Source organism: Pan troglodytes, chromosome 15 (genome assembly GCF_028858775.2).
Source record: "Pan troglodytes isolate AG18354 chromosome 15, NHGRI_mPanTro3-v2.0_pri, whole genome shotgun sequence".
Lineage (NCBI taxonomy): Eukaryota > Metazoa > Chordata > Mammalia > Primates > Hominidae > Pan > Pan troglodytes.
In genome coordinates, this window is record NC_072413.2 from 18887543 (window position 1) to 18903465 (window position 15923).

At 47.1% G+C, this 15923-nt stretch overlaps 3 protein-coding genes across 4 annotated transcripts; 1 reads left to right on the forward strand and 2 right to left on the reverse strand.

Moving 5' to 3' along the window:
• Positions 1-239: 239 nt before the first annotated feature.
• OSGEP (O-sialoglycoprotein endopeptidase) lies at positions 240-8309 on the reverse strand. Its single transcript, XM_001139005.7, has 11 exons — positions 7757-8309; positions 5520-5639; positions 5164-5339; positions 2356-2451; positions 2149-2198; positions 1918-1996; positions 1289-1354; positions 1087-1177; positions 798-873; positions 605-703; positions 240-462 (listed from the first exon to the last, which is right to left on the reverse strand). Exons 1-11 carry the CDS (start codon positions 7869-7871, stop codon positions 423-425), a joined length of 1008 nt encoding a protein of 335 aa, XP_001139005.1. The 5' UTR covers positions 7872-8309; the 3' UTR covers positions 240-422.
• A 527-nt stretch (positions 8310-8836) lies between these two features.
• APEX1 (apurinic/apyrimidinic endodeoxyribonuclease 1) lies at positions 8837-10693 on the forward strand. Its single transcript, NM_001081485.1, has 4 exons — positions 8837-8894; positions 9105-9292; positions 9853-10045; positions 10176-10693. Exons 1-4 carry the CDS (start codon positions 8837-8839, stop codon positions 10691-10693), a joined length of 957 nt encoding a protein of 318 aa, NP_001074954.1.
• A 351-nt stretch (positions 10694-11044) lies between these two features.
• PIP4P1 (phosphatidylinositol-4,5-bisphosphate 4-phosphatase 1) lies at positions 11045-14809 on the reverse strand. Of its 2 annotated transcripts, none has more exons than XM_520669.9 (7): positions 14350-14809; positions 13842-14032; positions 13378-13484; positions 12814-12919; positions 12574-12626; positions 12392-12482; positions 11045-11889 (listed from the first exon to the last, which is right to left on the reverse strand). In XM_520669.9, exons 1-7 carry the CDS (start codon positions 14510-14512, stop codon positions 11746-11748), a joined length of 855 nt encoding a protein of 284 aa, XP_520669.3. In that variant the 5' UTR covers positions 14513-14809; the 3' UTR covers positions 11045-11745. The 2 variants fall into 2 exon arrangements, with proteins under 2 accessions (XP_520669.3, XP_003314287.1); XM_003314239.7 differs by having other exon boundaries at positions 14371-14678.
• Between the last annotated feature and the right edge of the window lie 1114 nt (positions 14810-15923).

Here is a 15923-nt window from a genome sequence, read left to right on the forward strand (position 1 = left end):
ATAATAGTTATGATACTACTATTGTTGCCAGGCACAATGGCATCCTTACTCAGGAGGCTGAGGTGGTAAGACTGCTTGAGCCCAGTTCGAGACCAGCCTGGGAAACACAGCAAGATTCCGTTTCTTAAAAAAAATAAAAAAGATACCTCATTCTTGGTTCCACAGCAGCAAGCTCCAACAAGAATTTATCCAGCACCAAATCTACATTGGTCCTGAACAACACAATCCAATCACCAACATACAAAACCAAAAAACCAAAAATATTTTATTGCTGAGTCATCCTGGGGTTCCATAAAGGACCCCAAGCCTTGCTTGGAGTCTATAGCTTTGCTAGGACTCCCATGACATCAGGATAGAGATTGAGGCACGGGGTCCTTTGGGTTCCGATCAAGGAACTATCTACTCTGATTCTGTTCATCTTATTAGTCCCTCCAGGTCACCTCTACTTCATCTGTCCGATACCTGTGGAAAAACAGAAGAAACATGGTGGAGAGCGAGCCCTTAACATCCTTCATTCTTCTCTGCCCTCATGTTCCTGGACTCTTCCCTGTTGTTTTTGTCTATGTCCCAATAATCTACCCTCACCAAGAGGCGAATCACTCACCTCTGTGTAACCCCAGAATCACTGAGTGGGGTCCTGTGTCCAGCCCGAAACATCTCCCAGCCAGCCTGGGCTATCATCGCTCCATTGTCAATACAGAATCTGGGATGCAAGAGAGATGAAAATTGGGATCTAAGGGTGGAAAATCACTATAACAGGAGAAGTAAAAAAGAAACCAAAGGGAAAGTGTCTTTACCTCTCATCTGTAGCAAAAAGCCGGGCTCCACGTTCCTGGCACATTGTTGCCATCATCTCCTGTAGCCTCACATTACCTACAAAGAGGTAGGGAACAGGATTAGCTTAGTTTTAGCCATCTCTTCATGGTCCAGCAGAACACGTCATGTGCACTCACTTAGAACAATGACATAGAGGATTAGGGGCAAGGATTGGGAAGCCTACTCCAAAGGCTTAATGATTTAGAGTATCACGAGGAAGACACATAGTGTTAAGAATAGGAAAGAGGAACACTTTTCAATAATACATACACCCCACTCCTCCCACAATGAGGGCCTCCTGGGAGCCACAATGTGCCATGGCTCGCTCTGTGATCTCTACCAGCATTGCAAACACAGTTTCCTGTCAGGGACAGATAAGGAGAAAACATTAGAGGGGCATCCCAGATTAGTTCTGCTCTACAATATAAAACCTTCAGCCCCAACTTTCTGTCCCAGCTTTTTACTGCATTACCTGCAGGGAGAAACACAGATCCTCAGGAGTACACTCGCCTGTGGCCAGCATCCGATGGGCTACATCCTACCATTAAAGGGAAAAACAAAAGAATCAACAAATCATGGTTTTGGGATTACATGAGAGCAAAAATTAATGCATTCGGAGGGTCACCATGTTTCACCACAATTCAAGTTACCAGCACATCCTGTACCACATTCCCTTCACTGGCATCATGGCATAGAATGAGCAGCTTTCATTTAAGATGCAATCATTACTTTTTGAATGCTTGTCCTGACATCTCTCACCCCTTACTTATCCTGCTTAATTTTTCACCTGTACTCATCATCATCTGGCACTTCATTATTTTCCTCTTTCTTATCTCCCCCGCCCCCCATTTAGAATCTAAGCTCCATGTAGACTGGGATTTTTGTTTTGCTCCATGCTGCATCTCTACTATCTAGAACAGCATCTGGCACACAGAGATATTCAATGAATACCTTCTAAATGAATTTACCCAGCACATGATATGGACCAGTACTGTGCTACATGAATATACTGAGCTATACGAAATACAATCGTAAGTAAAACAGATATGCTTCATTTAAAAAGCATGAAAGTGCCCGTCTCATCACCTCTCTCACACTCACCTCAATGAAAGACAGGATCCCTGAGAATGAGACGTCCATCCCCTTTACAGTGTATGGCAGCTCAACTAGCTTCTTGCCTCTATGTGGGAATAAGCATACGAGGCACTAAGCCTACAGTCAGCTGGCTTCTCACCCTCCAAAGCCCGTCCCAAATTTTGTTAATATATACCGTATATGGGGAAATCCCTGAAGCCCCAGCAGCCAGCCTGCTTCCACCTTATGTCCCCTTACCGCTTTGCCATCTGTTCAATGTTGTATCCTGGACTTGGGTCGTTAGAAATCTAGCAGAAGAAAAAAATAAGGAAGGAGGGAATGGAAGAGGATGAAATCAGATATGAAGGAAGCATAAGAAGCTCATTTACTATTTCCTCCCTCCACCTCCATGGCTTCCCAAAAATTCACCCACATTTTATGTTCTCTGCAGCCCCACTGGCTTACCTTCAGCACTCGAGCAAAACGATCCAGACAATTACCCACTGCAATATCGATGGTTTCCCCAAAGATACGGTAACGATGTTCCGAGTATGCAATCACCTAAGGGTGATGAGGATGTCCATGAAACCCCAAGTCTGTAAAGAGGATTATTTGGCTTTGGGAGAAAAACATAGCAGAGGATCAACATGACCACCAGGGCTTCCAATAAGAAGTGGAAGAAAGGTGTTTCCCAAATGGTGAATGGGTAGTTTTTACAGCTCTGATTTGAGAAGAAATCTGTATACCCTGAGGATTCCAGGAACAGATTCCTAGACAGTGTAGGTTCAGGCAGAAATAAATTGTCATTTCAAATACATTGGTTTTCCGGCTTAGAAGTTCCTAATATATCCCTTAAATGCAGTCTTGATAGTAGGTAACCGGCTTTTCTGCTTGGAGGCAGAGAACATGAATCCTTCTAAATTATGACACAGTGGCAGTGGTATTTTTTTTGAGACAGGGTCTCGCTCTGTCTCCCAGGCTGGAGTGGAGTGGTGTGATCATAGCTCACTGTAGCCTCCACCTCCTAGGCTCAAAGGATCCTCCCACCTCAGCTTCCTGAGTAGCTGGGCTACCATGTGTGGCCTATTTTTATATTTTTGTAGAGATGGAGGTCTCACTATGTTGCCCAGCCTGGTCTCAAACTCCTGGTCTCAAGCAATCTACCTGCCTCAGCCTCTCAAAGTGCTGAGATTATAGGTGTGAACCACTGTATGCAGCTAGGCAGTGGTATTTGGAACCAAGAAGCAGAGCTGAAGAACTCAAAAATCTCATATGGAGTCAGACTAATGGCCCAGCCAAGTCAGCAATGGCAATTCACTTAAGGCCATTTTTCTTTTCTTTGTTTTTTTTTTTTCTGAGACAGAGTCTTGTTCTGTCGCCCAGGCTGGAGTGCAATGGCCTGATCTCAGCTCACTGCAACCTCTGCCTCCCAGGTTCAAGCAGTTCTCCTGCCTCAGCCTCCCAAGCAGCTGGAATTACAGGCACCCACCACCACTTTTTTGTATTAAGGCCGTTCTTCATATGTGACCAACTTTTAGCACAGAGAATATCTGTCCCTTACTGACACATATTCTGCAGACTTATAACACCGAGGGCTTCCTACGAACCTTAAGAAGTCCCTTTCCCTTCCCAGTGCTGTTAGGGATTTCTTCCCTTTCTGATACAGATCTTAATCTGCTGTCAAAAAGACAGTAACAAAGGCGAAGGAAAAATCCTGCCTTTCTGCTTCTGCTATCCACTCCTCTCCACCTAATCACCCTCCCTGTTTCTTACACCTAAGCAAACATTAAAAGAGAAGAGGAAGACAAAACCGTCACTGCTCCTTTTCATCAACTCTTGTAGCCTCCATTATACTTTCCACAACCCAAGTCTCTGACCTTGTATGTCATCCTTCAGGCCTCAACCAACTACTTGCCCTCTACCTGCTGAAGTTTCTGCATCATTTTCGTGGGAAACATGTGCCTCATCTTCTCGACACAACCCTTTCATGAGCTGGGGACAATGCTGAACTATTTCTAATGATAATCAAGTGTTCTGTTGGAAAAGAATCCAATCCCAACCTTAAAAAGGTCATATAAGGTACCCCAAACAACTTTAGCTTCACCTATAAATTTAAAATACCTTCTGGCCGGGCATGGTAGCTCACGCCTGTAATCCCAGCACTTAGGGAGGCCGAGGCAGGTGGATCACCTGAGGTCAGGAGTTCAAGACCAGCCTGACCAACAGGGTGAAACCCCGTCTCTACTAAAAACACAAAAAATTAGCCAGGTATGGTGGCGGGTGCCTGTAATCCCAGCTACTCGGGAGTAGAGAAGAATAGTTTGAACCTGGGAGGCAGAGGTTGCAATGAGCCAAGGTTGCATCATTGCACTCCAACCTGGACAATAAGAGCGAAACTCCATCTCAAATAAATAAATAAATAAATAAGATAAAATAAAATACCTTCTATAATTTACAAAGTATTTTTTAAAGTTATTTATATTTCTAAACTCTTAGAATAACAAAGTCTACATAATCATTCCCAGTAATATAAAAACAAAACATGTACTTGCCCCAAAATAATAAATCAGGTAGTGTCCTTTAGTTGTTTTTTTTTGTTTTTTGTTTGTTTGTTTGTTTGTTTGAGATAGAGTTTTGCTCTTGTTGCCCAGGCTGGAGTGCAATGGTGCGATCTCGGTTCACCGCAACTTCCGCCTCCTGGGTTCAAGTGATTCTCCTGCCCAGCCTCCGGAGTTGCTAGGATTACAGGCACCTGCCACCACACCAAATTAATTTTTGTTATTTTTAGTACAGATGGGGTTTTGCCATGTTGGCCAGGCTGGGCTCAAACTCCTGACCTCAGATGATCCACCCGCCTCGACCTCCCAAAGTGCTGGAATTACAGGCATGAGTTGCCATACCCAGCAACTGTTAGTTTCAATTGCTAAGATTTATAGAAAAAATAAGCTTCAAAATAATGCAAGAGCTTTCAGATATTCATTATTTTGAAGATTTCAATCCTTTTCAATCACATTCATTCCTTTCCTGAAGTAGAAATTCCTAATCTTTATAATCAGATATAAAGTCTGATAATGATAAGCCATCTAATGTTCTGATCATGCTGCCAAAATTTGCAATGTTACAAACTCTGTTGGGGGTTTTCTGGTCTACAGTATTTTAGGTTCAGATAAGTCCATCTTTGTTCCTGACATTCCCATGACTCAGATAGAACAAAGAAAATACTGGTTCAGTGCCTCAGAAATTGAGATGGAGTGGGTAGAGCCCTCTAAATACCTGCGTATTTCCTCCACTCACATACAACACGGTTGGGCTGGTGGCTCCAGTGATGAGGCGGCCCATCTCAATGTGGCCTATACAGTGGTTCACACCCACCAATGGCTTATTCCACAGTTGGGCCACAGTACGGGCCACAACAGCCACAGAAACCAGTGGGGCACCCATGCCAGGGCCTAGGGAGATAGAAATGGAAGTTATAATCCTAGAGATTGGAAAAAAACAATAGGTGGGGGACATAAGGGATGTGAGGTGGGGTAGGGGTAGTGATGGTGGCAGAGGTAAGGTGTTGGCTATTTTGACCTAGCCAGGTTGCAGGTATATTCCTCCATCGTTGACCACTCTCCCAGCCATACCCTTGGTGTATGCAATGCAGTCGATATCCTGGGAGGTTAATCCAGACTCTGTTAGTGCCTCCTGCAGCAGGTCTAGGATAACAGCTCGGTGATGCCTGGCTGTATCACCTGGAAGGAATCCTAGAAAATGAACATAGGTCAGAGATCACAGGGATTTTCTGTAGCAAAGGTAGGTAGGAAGTTAAAGAAAGCAACAGGAGTTTTAGTGATGTAGTAAGAGTCCTTTCACTTTCCCCAAGCATCCTATCTTCCACGTTTTCAGATCTACTCTTTCCGGCTTCTATATAGGCTATTCAACTTTCAGAAATGCTCTCCTTCTTACCCTACTCAGCCTTCAGGTCTCGATGCAAGCGGTATCTACCTCATACCCTTTCGTGATCTTTTTTTTTTTTTTCTTTTGAGACAGTCTCAGCTCTGTCACCCAGGCTGGAGTGCAGTGGCACAATCTCGGCTCACTGCAACCTCCACCTCCTGAGTTCAAGAGATTCTTCTGCCTCAGCCTTCTGAGTAGCTGGGACTACAGGCGACACCACCATGCTCAGCTAACTTTTGTATTTTTAGTAGAGACGGGGTTTCACCATATTGGCCAGGCTGGTCTCGAACTCCTGACCTCGTGATCCGTCTGCCTCAGCCTCCCAAAGTGCTGGGATTACAGGCCTGAGCCACCGTGCCCGGCCTTTGGTGATCTTCTTTCTCTGTGACCCTACAGAACTCTATGCATGATGATGTCGTTTATTTAACATAACAATTATAACATTATAATTTTCTGTGGTTTGCTCAGCTTAATCATGAATATCTCAAAGCATTATTTTATTTATCTTTGTATTCCCAGTGCCCAAGTGCCCAGAGGAGTGAATGCTAAACATACATATATATTTCTAATGAGTATCTGTCACAACATCACCTGTTCAGGGAGGCTTTTCAGATACATGCAAGTCAGCTGCCCTCTCCTATGTATGCAAGTGTTTGAGGGGAGAGTAGCAAGATATAATAGCTTATTTAAAATATCAATTAAAAGTTGTAATGTGTTTTGTACTTTTTTTTTTTTTTTTTGAGACAGAGTTTCACTCTTGATGCCCAGGTTGGAGTGCAATGGCACCATCTCGGCTCACCGCAACCTCTGTCTCCCGGGTTCAAGCAATTCTCCTGCCTCAGCCTCCCAAGTAGCTGGGTTTACAGGCATGCGCCACCACGCCCAGTTAATTTTTTGTATTTTTTAGTGGAGACATGGTTTCTCCATGTTGGTCAGGCTGATCTCGAACCCCGACCTCAGGTGATCTGCCTGCCTTGGCCTCCCAAAGTGCTGGGATTACAGGCGTGAGCCACCACGCCCAGCCGTGTTTGGTACTTTCATCTAATCTTCAAGACCTAATGATACAGGTATTATTCCCATTTTAAAAACAAAGACCAGGCCCGAGCGGTGGCTCATGCCTGTAATTTCCACACTTTGGGAGGCTGGGGTGGGCGGATCATCTGAGGTCAGGAGTTCGAGACCAGCTTGGCCTGGTGAAACCCCGACTCTACTAAAAATACAAAAATTAGCTGGGTGTGGTGGCACACACCTATAGTCCTAGCTACTTGGGAGGCTGGGATAGAAGAATCGCTTGAACCTGGAAGGCAGAGATTGCAGTGAGCCGATATCGTGCCACTGCATTCCAGCCTGGGCGACAGAGCAAGACTCTGTCTCAAAAAAATAAAATAAAATAAAAAATAAAGACCAAATGTCCAAAACAAAAATATTTAATATGAATATAGCAAAGCCAGCCAGTTCTGTCTGACATGTAAGCCGGGAGTCTTTCCACTCTCATCTCTCTACTCATCCTAGAATATTTCAAAAAATAAATTTTTTTAAAAAAGGGAGTGTATATTCAGGGCAACTGGAATCTACACTCCTGCTAAGCGTTTTTTAAACAGAATATTTCGAGTCCATCTCTATTATACTGTTTATCATGCTGTAGTATAAACATCTATTTATATGTCTGACTCCACAGCAGTATAACATCTATTTCTGAATACTTAGCACATAAAATGCGCTCAGTAAAAGGTAAATGAACTCATCAGATCCACGTCCAAGTGCCTGTAACTCTTCTAGTCATCAGCCTTGTGACGTTAATAATGTCACATAATTTCAATGAGACTCGGATCGAAAGCTGCACCTCACTAGTATTTAGGAAGATGGAAGGCTGATTCTGCGCGGGGAAGTGCGCGGAAAACTCTTAAGTCCCCTACTCACCAACCTGTGCCAGGAGGCGTGACGTAAGTCCGCCGCGGGTTCGCCAGCACCTTGCCATCCCGCACCACGCCCACGCCAATCTTATTGGCGCTGCCTTCAAAACCCAGCACCGCCGGCATGGCGGAGGCTGGGAGAAAACGCCGACAGGACTCCTAGCAATGTCAGGAGCTGTGGAGGTCCTCACTAGTCCGCGCTGGGCCGCAGCTTTCAGGAGCGCAGAGGAAGCTGGCCAGCCTGCAGATAGCACTGGGAAAGACACCGCAGAACTCCCGCGAGCGGAGACCCGCCAAGGCCCCTCCAGGGGCCTGTCTTCCTAACTGCCAGGGACGCCGAGCCAACTCTGTGCCTTACATTCGTATCCGTTTTCCTATCTCTTTCCCGTGGTCCAGCCCAGCCTTCTCCACTGTTTTTTTTTTTTCTCTTGCACAGAGTTAGAATCTTAAGTCAGTGTCACACAATGTGCTGTGCATCTGGCACAACGATAAACAGCCCGAGGGAGGGTTGGGGACCTAAGTGTCCTAGAGAATTAGAGGAGGGAGGCGAGGCTAAGCGTCTCCGTCACGTGGTGTCAGACAGACCAATCACGCGCATTCTTCGGCCACGAGAAGCGCGCCTCTGATCACGTGACCAGGTCCGCTACCCACGTGGGGGCTCAGCGTGCACCCTTCTTTGTGTTCGGGTTAGGAGGAGCTAGGCTGCCATCGGGCCGGTGCAGATACGGGGTTGCTCTTTTGCTCATAAGAGGGGCTTCGCTGGCAGTCTGAACGGCAAGCTTGAGTCAGGACCCTTAATTAAGATCCTCAATTGGCTGGAGGGCAGATCTCGCGAGTAGGGTACAAGGCACTATGAAATGATCTAGTTTCGTGGGTGAGGGGCTGAAGGGCCTATGATGCACGGAGGCGGGGAAAGGATTTAGAGATAACATGGTTTGAAAGGCGGGACCTGGTGCGGGGACGCTCTTGGGAGGAGTCTTCTCCCCAGCCTTAGCTGGTTTCATGATTTCTTTGCGTCTGTAGGCAACGCGGTAAAAATATTGCTTCGGTGGGTGACGCGGTACAGCTGCCCAAGGGCGTTCGTAACGGGAATGCCGAAGCGTGGGAAAAAGGGAGCGGTGGCAGAAGACGGGGATGAGCTCAGGACAGGTAAGGGAATGAAATCAGCCCTTCTTCCTAGAAGCTGCGGCGGGGGTGTTTGTCATTCCCTTGATGTACGGCAAGTAGGGGCCGACTCATTTTTGCAGGGGTTTGTGAAGAAGTCGCAGGAACCGTAGGCTTTCGTTGGGTCTATAGTTAACGCCGGATCGCAGTTGGAAACCACCAGCTTTTTGTCAGTATATATTACTCATTTTATAGAGCCAGAGGCCAAGAAGAGTAAGACGGCCGCAAAGAAAAATGACAAAGAGGCAGCAGGAGAGGGCCCAGCCCTGTATGAGGACCCCCCAGATCAGAAAACCTCACCCAGTGGCAAACCTGCCACACTCAAGATCTGCTCTTGGAATGTGGATGGGCTTCGAGCCTGGATTAAGAAGAAAGGATTAGATGTGAGTGGAATTTGAGGGGAAGAGACATTTTTTAGTATTGAATGGTCTTAGGGTTTAGTCACCCCTTTTCTCCGTTTAGCCTTCAGGCTGTTTTTTCTCCGGCCCGCAGTTTTCTGTGGGGCTTCCCCAGTCTTGCCAGTTGTAGTTCCTAAATGTCTGTTCCTTCACTTCCATTGCCATTTTCTTTTTTAATGTTCTCTCCTCTTCCCAGAATGTTGCAAAAACCTCTTCACTATACTTCCTCCATTTTATCTTCCTGCATTCCATTCCATATGAAGCATGTCCTCCATTCCATTAACCGTAGCTTAAAAATCTTAGCTTGCTATCCACTGTCTATAGAAAAAACACATCTCCTTAGCATAGCATGTAAGACTTTCTTACCTCTATATTTGTTTTCATTTATCTAGCTTAGAATTGTTTGAATATTGTGCTGCTTGACTCGAACTCCTTAGGCCAAGAGACTGTTTAACCCGTGCGTATCTATGACTTAGCATATAGATTATTCAATAAATGTTCTGCTGAATTGATAATACGTTTTCCACCTTTCTTTTCACTTACAGTGGGTAAAGGAAGAAGCCCCAGATATACTGTGCCTTCAAGAGACCAAATGTTCAGAGAACAAACTACCAGCTGAACTTCAGGAGCTGCCTGGACTCTCTCATCAATACTGGTCAGCTCCTTCGGACAAGGAAGGGTACAGTGGCGTGGGCCTGCTTTCCCGCCAGTGCCCACTCAAAGTTTCTTACGGCATAGGTGAGACCCTATTGATGCCTAATGCCTGAACTCTTCAAAACCAATTGCTAATTCTCTATCTCTGCCCCACCTCTTGATTGCTTTCCCTTTTCTTATAGTTTTTTATGCTAATTCTGTTTCATTTCTGTAGGCGAGGAGGAGCATGATCAGGAAGGCCGGGTGATTGTGGCTGAATTTGACTCGTTTGTGCTGGTAACAGCATATGTACCTAATGCAGGCCGAGGTCTGGTACGACTGGAGTACCGGCAGCGCTGGGATGAAGCCTTTCGCAAGTTCCTGAAGGGCCTGGCTTCCCGAAAGCCCCTTGTGCTGTGTGGAGACCTCAATGTGGCACATGAAGAAATTGACCTTCGCAACCCCAAGGGGAACAAAAAGAATGCTGGCTTCACGCCACAAGAGCGCCAAGGCTTCGGGGAATTACTGCAGGCTGTGCCACTGGCTGACAGCTTTAGGCACCTCTACCCCAACACACCCTATGCCTACACCTTTTGGACTTATATGATGAATGCTCGATCCAAGAATGTTGGTTGGCGCCTTGATTACTTTTTGTTGTCCCACTCTCTGTTACCTGCATTGTGTGACAGCAAGATCCGTTCCAAGGCCCTCGGCAGTGATCACTGTCCCATCACCCTATACCTAGCACTGTGACACCACCCCTAAATCACTTTGAGCCTGGGAAATAAGCCCCCTCAACTACCATTCCTTCTTTAAACACTCTTCAGAGAAATCTGCATTCTATTTCTCATGTATAAAACTAGGAATCCTCCAACCAGGCTCCTGTGATAGAATTCTTTTAAGCCCAAGATTTTTTATTTGAGGGTTTTTTGTTTTTAAAAAAAAATTGAACAAAGACTACTAATGACTTTGTTTGAATTATCCACATGAAAATAAAGAGCCATAGTTTCAGCCTTGCTGTCTTCGTGTCTTACCCCTTCGTGGGGCTACACATTCTCTTCCTCCTTATATTTTCATGCACACAAGTTAACAACTGAAAAAGCGTAGAGTCATGACCTTATTTATTTACAAGCACAGGATAAGTCCCTAACCTCCCCCAAAGACTGAGCAACCCTACCCAGCCCAGTTAAATACTGCAACTGGGGGGGTAAAAAAGGTCGGGAGGAGGAATTAAGGGAAATACAGGAATAGGGGAACATATCCCACATTAAATAGTTATATACACATCAGTTCCTGTGGTTCTGTACAGAGCAGCGGCTGACCCCACCCCCACAGGACACAATGTGGGGAGAGGAGACTGAGGGTACTGAGGCCAGAGCCAACCTCTGGTGAAGTGCAATAGCAGCAGCAAAGTCCTAATGGTGCACAAGAGGGAGGGGAACCCCCAGGGCTACCCACCCCCACCCTGCCCTGGAATGTGTAAGGGACAGGAATGGCTCTCAGGGAGCACACAGGAAGGACAAGCCTGGAACCGTCTTTAGGGCCCAGTTTTAAGGGCAACGTTTTGCCTACTTCACCCTAGACACAGCAACCCTTGGAGGAAAGCAGATGGTCAGCAGTGCTCTTATCTGCCCCTCCAAACCTAAGTGAGGGCCTGGTTCCTTCCTACCTCTCCCCAGGGAAAAGGAAGGCAGCTGCTTGGCTTCCTTCTAGAAGCCCCGGGAGCCTTTAACTACCCCAGCTCCCTTCGTAGTGTCACTGTCTCCACCAGGGAGGGGCCAGGCACAGTCTGTGGGTCATCAGGCTCAGGAGAAGTTCTGGACAGGGTGGCTGACCTTCATACAGGCCCAATAAAGGGCCCGGCCCAAACACAGCACAGCCAACAGGATGACAAATGCCCAGGCTGCATAGATGCCTCCATATCGCCGTGCATGCTTCCATGTGCCAAACTGATGAAGATAAGGAGGGAGAAGAAAAGAAAGATGGGGTTAATGTTGGTCTCCACTACCTCCTATTAGTTCTAAGAAGAGTAATAACTCACGCTTCAGTCCTTGTTCCTTATCCACATGTAGCCACCCTCAGGGACCTTCGTAAAGGCAGAGCTGATCAGCTTCCTTCCCTTAGGCGTAACATACTCATCCCATCCCACACTGTATCTCAGTTTTTCTTAATATCTGACAACTGAGCCAGGTTTGCAAATAGCAACTCTTAAATTAAGAATTTCACTGTCCTATCCTCATCCTACAGAGAAAGGAAGGCTGTTTTGCAGTCTTGTAGTAGTAATAAAGTCTGTTTCATCAGCCACTTTGCACTTTAGCTCATCCATATCTTAAAACAAAACAAACTAGTCCCCCAAGTTTCTTCCACTTTTTTTTAGGGTAGCAGTTTCCCAAATCTTAGCCTATGGAGATGAGGCTGCAGAATGAAAGAGGTTGGGGCAAGGGTACTCACGGCAAGGCCAGTGGCAGTGACTGCCAAAAGCAAGCCAAGCAAGAAGCAGCAGATACATCTCTTACGTGGGTATCTGCGCCCAATAGATGACCTGTGGGGAGGCAAATAGAAATGGATGCTTTCTATGGCCTTGTAGTTTTTACTCCATACATCAATAACCAGCTCAATCCCTAATCACTTACACTTTCCTGCAGTGAGGACAACGTGCCAAGGTGCGGTCTGTGAACTCTGTCCACTATGGAGAAAGAAAACGAAAATAATAGCACAAGCAGGGTCCCCCTCAATGAGAACCTTGGGGTGGGGATGCAGAACATGTTCCCATAGGACAGACCTTTCAGGGGTCATTACCATTACTCTAAGAAATATACTCGAAATGACTCTTAGTCTCCTTTCCCCTCCCCTTCCCAATACCCCTTCCTCACCAGAAAAGTATTCTTGCAATGTCCACAGATAACCCTGACACCCATGGGTTGGGGTTCTGGACTCAGAGGTCCGGGATGCACAGGCCCCAGGTTGATGATTCTTTTGCTACACAAAAGAAAAAGACTTGTATTTTCAAACTTGTGTTTGAAAAATTTTTAATCCTAAAAATCTTCACAGTCCCTGTTTCACATCCCCCACTCCCTGTCTATTAAGTCACTCGACTTCTCTGTACTTAAGATACTCTGTCCCCTAACTTTATACCCTCAAGAATCCTTGAGAAAGAAAGAGCACTGTTTAAACTTCAGGTCCCCAATTCCCCTCCGACCTCAGGATAACACACCCAGTCCCCAAGGCTCTCTATTCTCCGAAACGACATCATTTCATCTCAATATTTTTATTGAGAAACGAGAAAGACAGCTATAACATTCCTGAGGCACATGCTTCAAAGCCTTTTCTCCTAAATAAACACTAGGCTCTCTCACCTTTACATTCTCTGTATACGCTCATCCTTTTTTGACTTTCCAGTTCCCCACTTAGGCCCTTCCCCACCTTATGCCTCTTACCAGTAGGGCCGAGGGCATGCAATCCGTTGGGATGTCACTTTGCAGATAAGGAGACAGTTACAGGGGCATCGAACATATTTTTTCCCTGGGGGTGCATTCTTGATTGGCTAGAGAATAATAGGGTCATCAGCAAGCAAACCTCTAATCCCAATCCCCTCCACTTCCCTCCAAAAACACTTTATGAGATCAGAAAAATAAGGTGCTAGCCAGGAAGGAGAAATAAAAGAAAGACTATATCATGAGATTTGCAAATAGGAACTAGGCTAGGTGTGAAAGTGAGAGAAAGTGAACATTAGCTTTGGTGAGTGGCTTCTGGGGAAATGGCTGTGTGAGACACCTGGGAACTGAAACCTGGGTATCATCAAGAGCACTTGGCTAACAGCCGGAAGGTCAGGGTCTAGAACCAAGACATCAGAAAGAGGATCCAGGAAACAGGGCCCATTTCATAGATATGTATAACTCACGGTGGCTTCATTGCAGACACCACATTTGACTACATGCTGATGCATCTTGCCTTCCACGTTGATGAGAGATTGGCAGACTCGGCAGGTGATCATAGGGGCACTCCCACTGTCCGGGCTAGTTAAGGGTGAATAGGGGGGTGGGTCCTCCCCAGGCAACACGGCTGGATGCCCCTCGGGAAACGGGGGAAATGCTGGAGAGGAAGCAAATAGAAGGGCTGGGATCACTTACACCCCCACTGATGCTCCACGGTGGTAGGGAAGTCTTTCTGATCTTCAACCCTCTGACCAAGCTCGGAGGGCTTCTCATAATTGGCACTTCTATCAGGTTGCTCAGAACCCCCTTCCGTCCCTAGGCTGTGGTCGCGATTACGGAGGGAAGGAAGCCTCGCCCAGTCACAGGTGCAGCAGTCCCGCACCTGGCGACTGGGACCCGCCTCCGCCCTCGGTCCCGCCCCCTCCCCGGCTTTCAGAGTACCCCGGGGAGCACCTCGGACCCGCCCCGGCTTACCCTGGGGCGGGGCATGTTTACCGGCTCCGTACGGTGGTGCGGAGGGGGTCAGGCCTCCCCCGGGCCCAGCCCCACTCCCGCCGGGCCCCACTAAACCGTTGCCGCCCGCGCCACCGTCGATGGGCTCAGACAGCAGCGGGGAACGCTCTCCATCTGCCGCCATGGCCGCCACCGCCGCCTCCCGCTCAGGTCGGCGATCCGGCTCCCTTCGCCTCTGCCGTCGCCGCAGCCACCGCCACCGCCGCCACCGCCACCGCCGCTACCGGGTCCCCAGGGCGCCTGCGCGCCGCGCGCCCAGCTCACTCCGCAACCAGTGGCCTGCCCCGCCCCGTTCCGTCTAGCAGCACGTGATAGGCTATCCCCGCCCGGGTCATGCTATTATTCGCGTAGATAAACCAATTCCTGGTCCTGTGAAGGCAGCTCTCCTTTTCCATTGGGGAGCGACGCACAAACGTCAACTGTCACATGACCTGCCAGATGCTGCTGGGCTTGCAAAACCTGCACGTGACTAGAGGTTCTGCAAGCTATTGGGAGCGACGCCCATCGCGCTACCTCCAGACCAGGAGGTAGGGCTAGGCTGCGTCTGCTCAACTGGTCACGTGTTTCTGGAAGCTGCACGGTCCCTGTTGCTCTGCTCCTCATTGGTTCAAAGACACCACTAAAACACTTTTCTCCGGCTTTGCGTTATAGCTGGTTTCCTATTGGCTGGTGACTTTCCTTCTTTCGTCCTGTGATCCTAGCGGCGCAACTGCATTGGCCCGAACTTAGCGCCAGAACATGGGGGGCGTGGCTTATGCATTTTAAAGGAGGCTGGGCGGGTGCAATAAAGCAGTGCGGAAGCTTGGGATCTTCTGAGCGGGGAGAAAATGGACGGTGGGGAACAGTAGACAAAGTTAGCTGTTCTACTCAAAGAAGTACCTTTAAAAAGTCAGAGTAATGAGGTACCAGAAGGAAATGGATTAAAAAGTTAAGATTATCACTCCAGCCTTTGTCGCTAGAGTCACTTTCAGGACAGGACACAAGACTGGGTTTTCCTGGAAGCTGTCCTTACAGAGCCCCGTCTTTCCCCATTGCTGATCAAATTGTTAAATTATCTTTTCATTAGTGTCTCCACTACTAGAAGATTTCATCGTTTTACTAAAAAAAAAAAAAAAAATTCAGTAGAGATGGGGTCTTGCCTATGCTGGACTCAAACTCCTGAGTTTGATCTCCCGCCTAAGCCTTCCCAGTAGCTGGGACTACAGGGACAAGCCACCGTGCCTTTACTCAATTTTATGACCGCCAACCTTTAACATACGCACAAGTCTGTAGATTGGATTAATCAAATACAAGGTTATTTTCGTCACCTTATTTGACAGATGGGACAGTCTTTAGACCTGTCTCAACTTTGCTTCCAGCAAAGGGGCAGTGCCTCCTCCCCTACCTGAAGTCTCGTGTGGTCTTTATGGGCGCCTGAACCACACCTGGATTTTTTCCCAAGTCATAGCCCAAACTGGGACTGCTTTAAATATGGGAAGCAACAAGGAATTGATAAAAACAATAAACCCCGAGGAGGTCCATTATCAATTTGGCTA

Excerpts from the sequence above, each read along its gene's own strand:
- OSGEP (XM_001139005.7), bottom strand. The coding sequence starts at position 7,871 with ATGCCGGCGGTGCTGGGTTTTGAAGGCAGCGCCAATAAGATTGGCGTG. Across the intron at positions 5,640-7,756 it reads CGTCACGCCTCCTGGCACAG|GATTCCTTCCAGGTGATACA; the intron begins GTTGGTGAGTAG and ends TTCATTTTCTAG. Across the intron at positions 1,178-1,288 it reads ATCTGTGTTTCTCCCTGCAG|GAAACTGTGTTTGCAATGCT; the intron begins GTAATGCAGTAA and ends TGTCCCTGACAG.
- APEX1 (NM_001081485.1), top strand. The coding sequence starts at position 8,837 with ATGCCGAAGCGTGGGAAAAAGGGAGCGGTGGCAGAAGACGGGGATGAG. Across the intron at positions 8,895-9,104 it reads CGGGGATGAGCTCAGGACAG|AGCCAGAGGCCAAGAAGAGT; the intron begins GTAAGGGAATGA and ends CTCATTTTATAG. Across the intron at positions 9,293-9,852 it reads TTAAGAAGAAAGGATTAGAT|TGGGTAAAGGAAGAAGCCCC; the intron begins GTGAGTGGAATT and ends TTTCACTTACAG.
- PIP4P1 (XM_520669.9), bottom strand. The coding sequence starts at position 14,512 with ATGGCGGCAGATGGAGAGCGTTCCCCGCTGCTGTCTGAGCCCATCGAC. Across the intron at positions 14,033-14,349 it reads TAAACATGCCCCGCCCCAGG|CATTTCCCCCGTTTCCCGAG; the intron begins GTAAGCCGGGGC and ends CTTCCTCTCCAG. Across the intron at positions 12,627-12,813 it reads ATTGCAAGAATACTTTTCTG|TGGACAGAGTTCACAGACCG; the intron begins GTGAGGAAGGGG and ends CTTTCTCCATAG.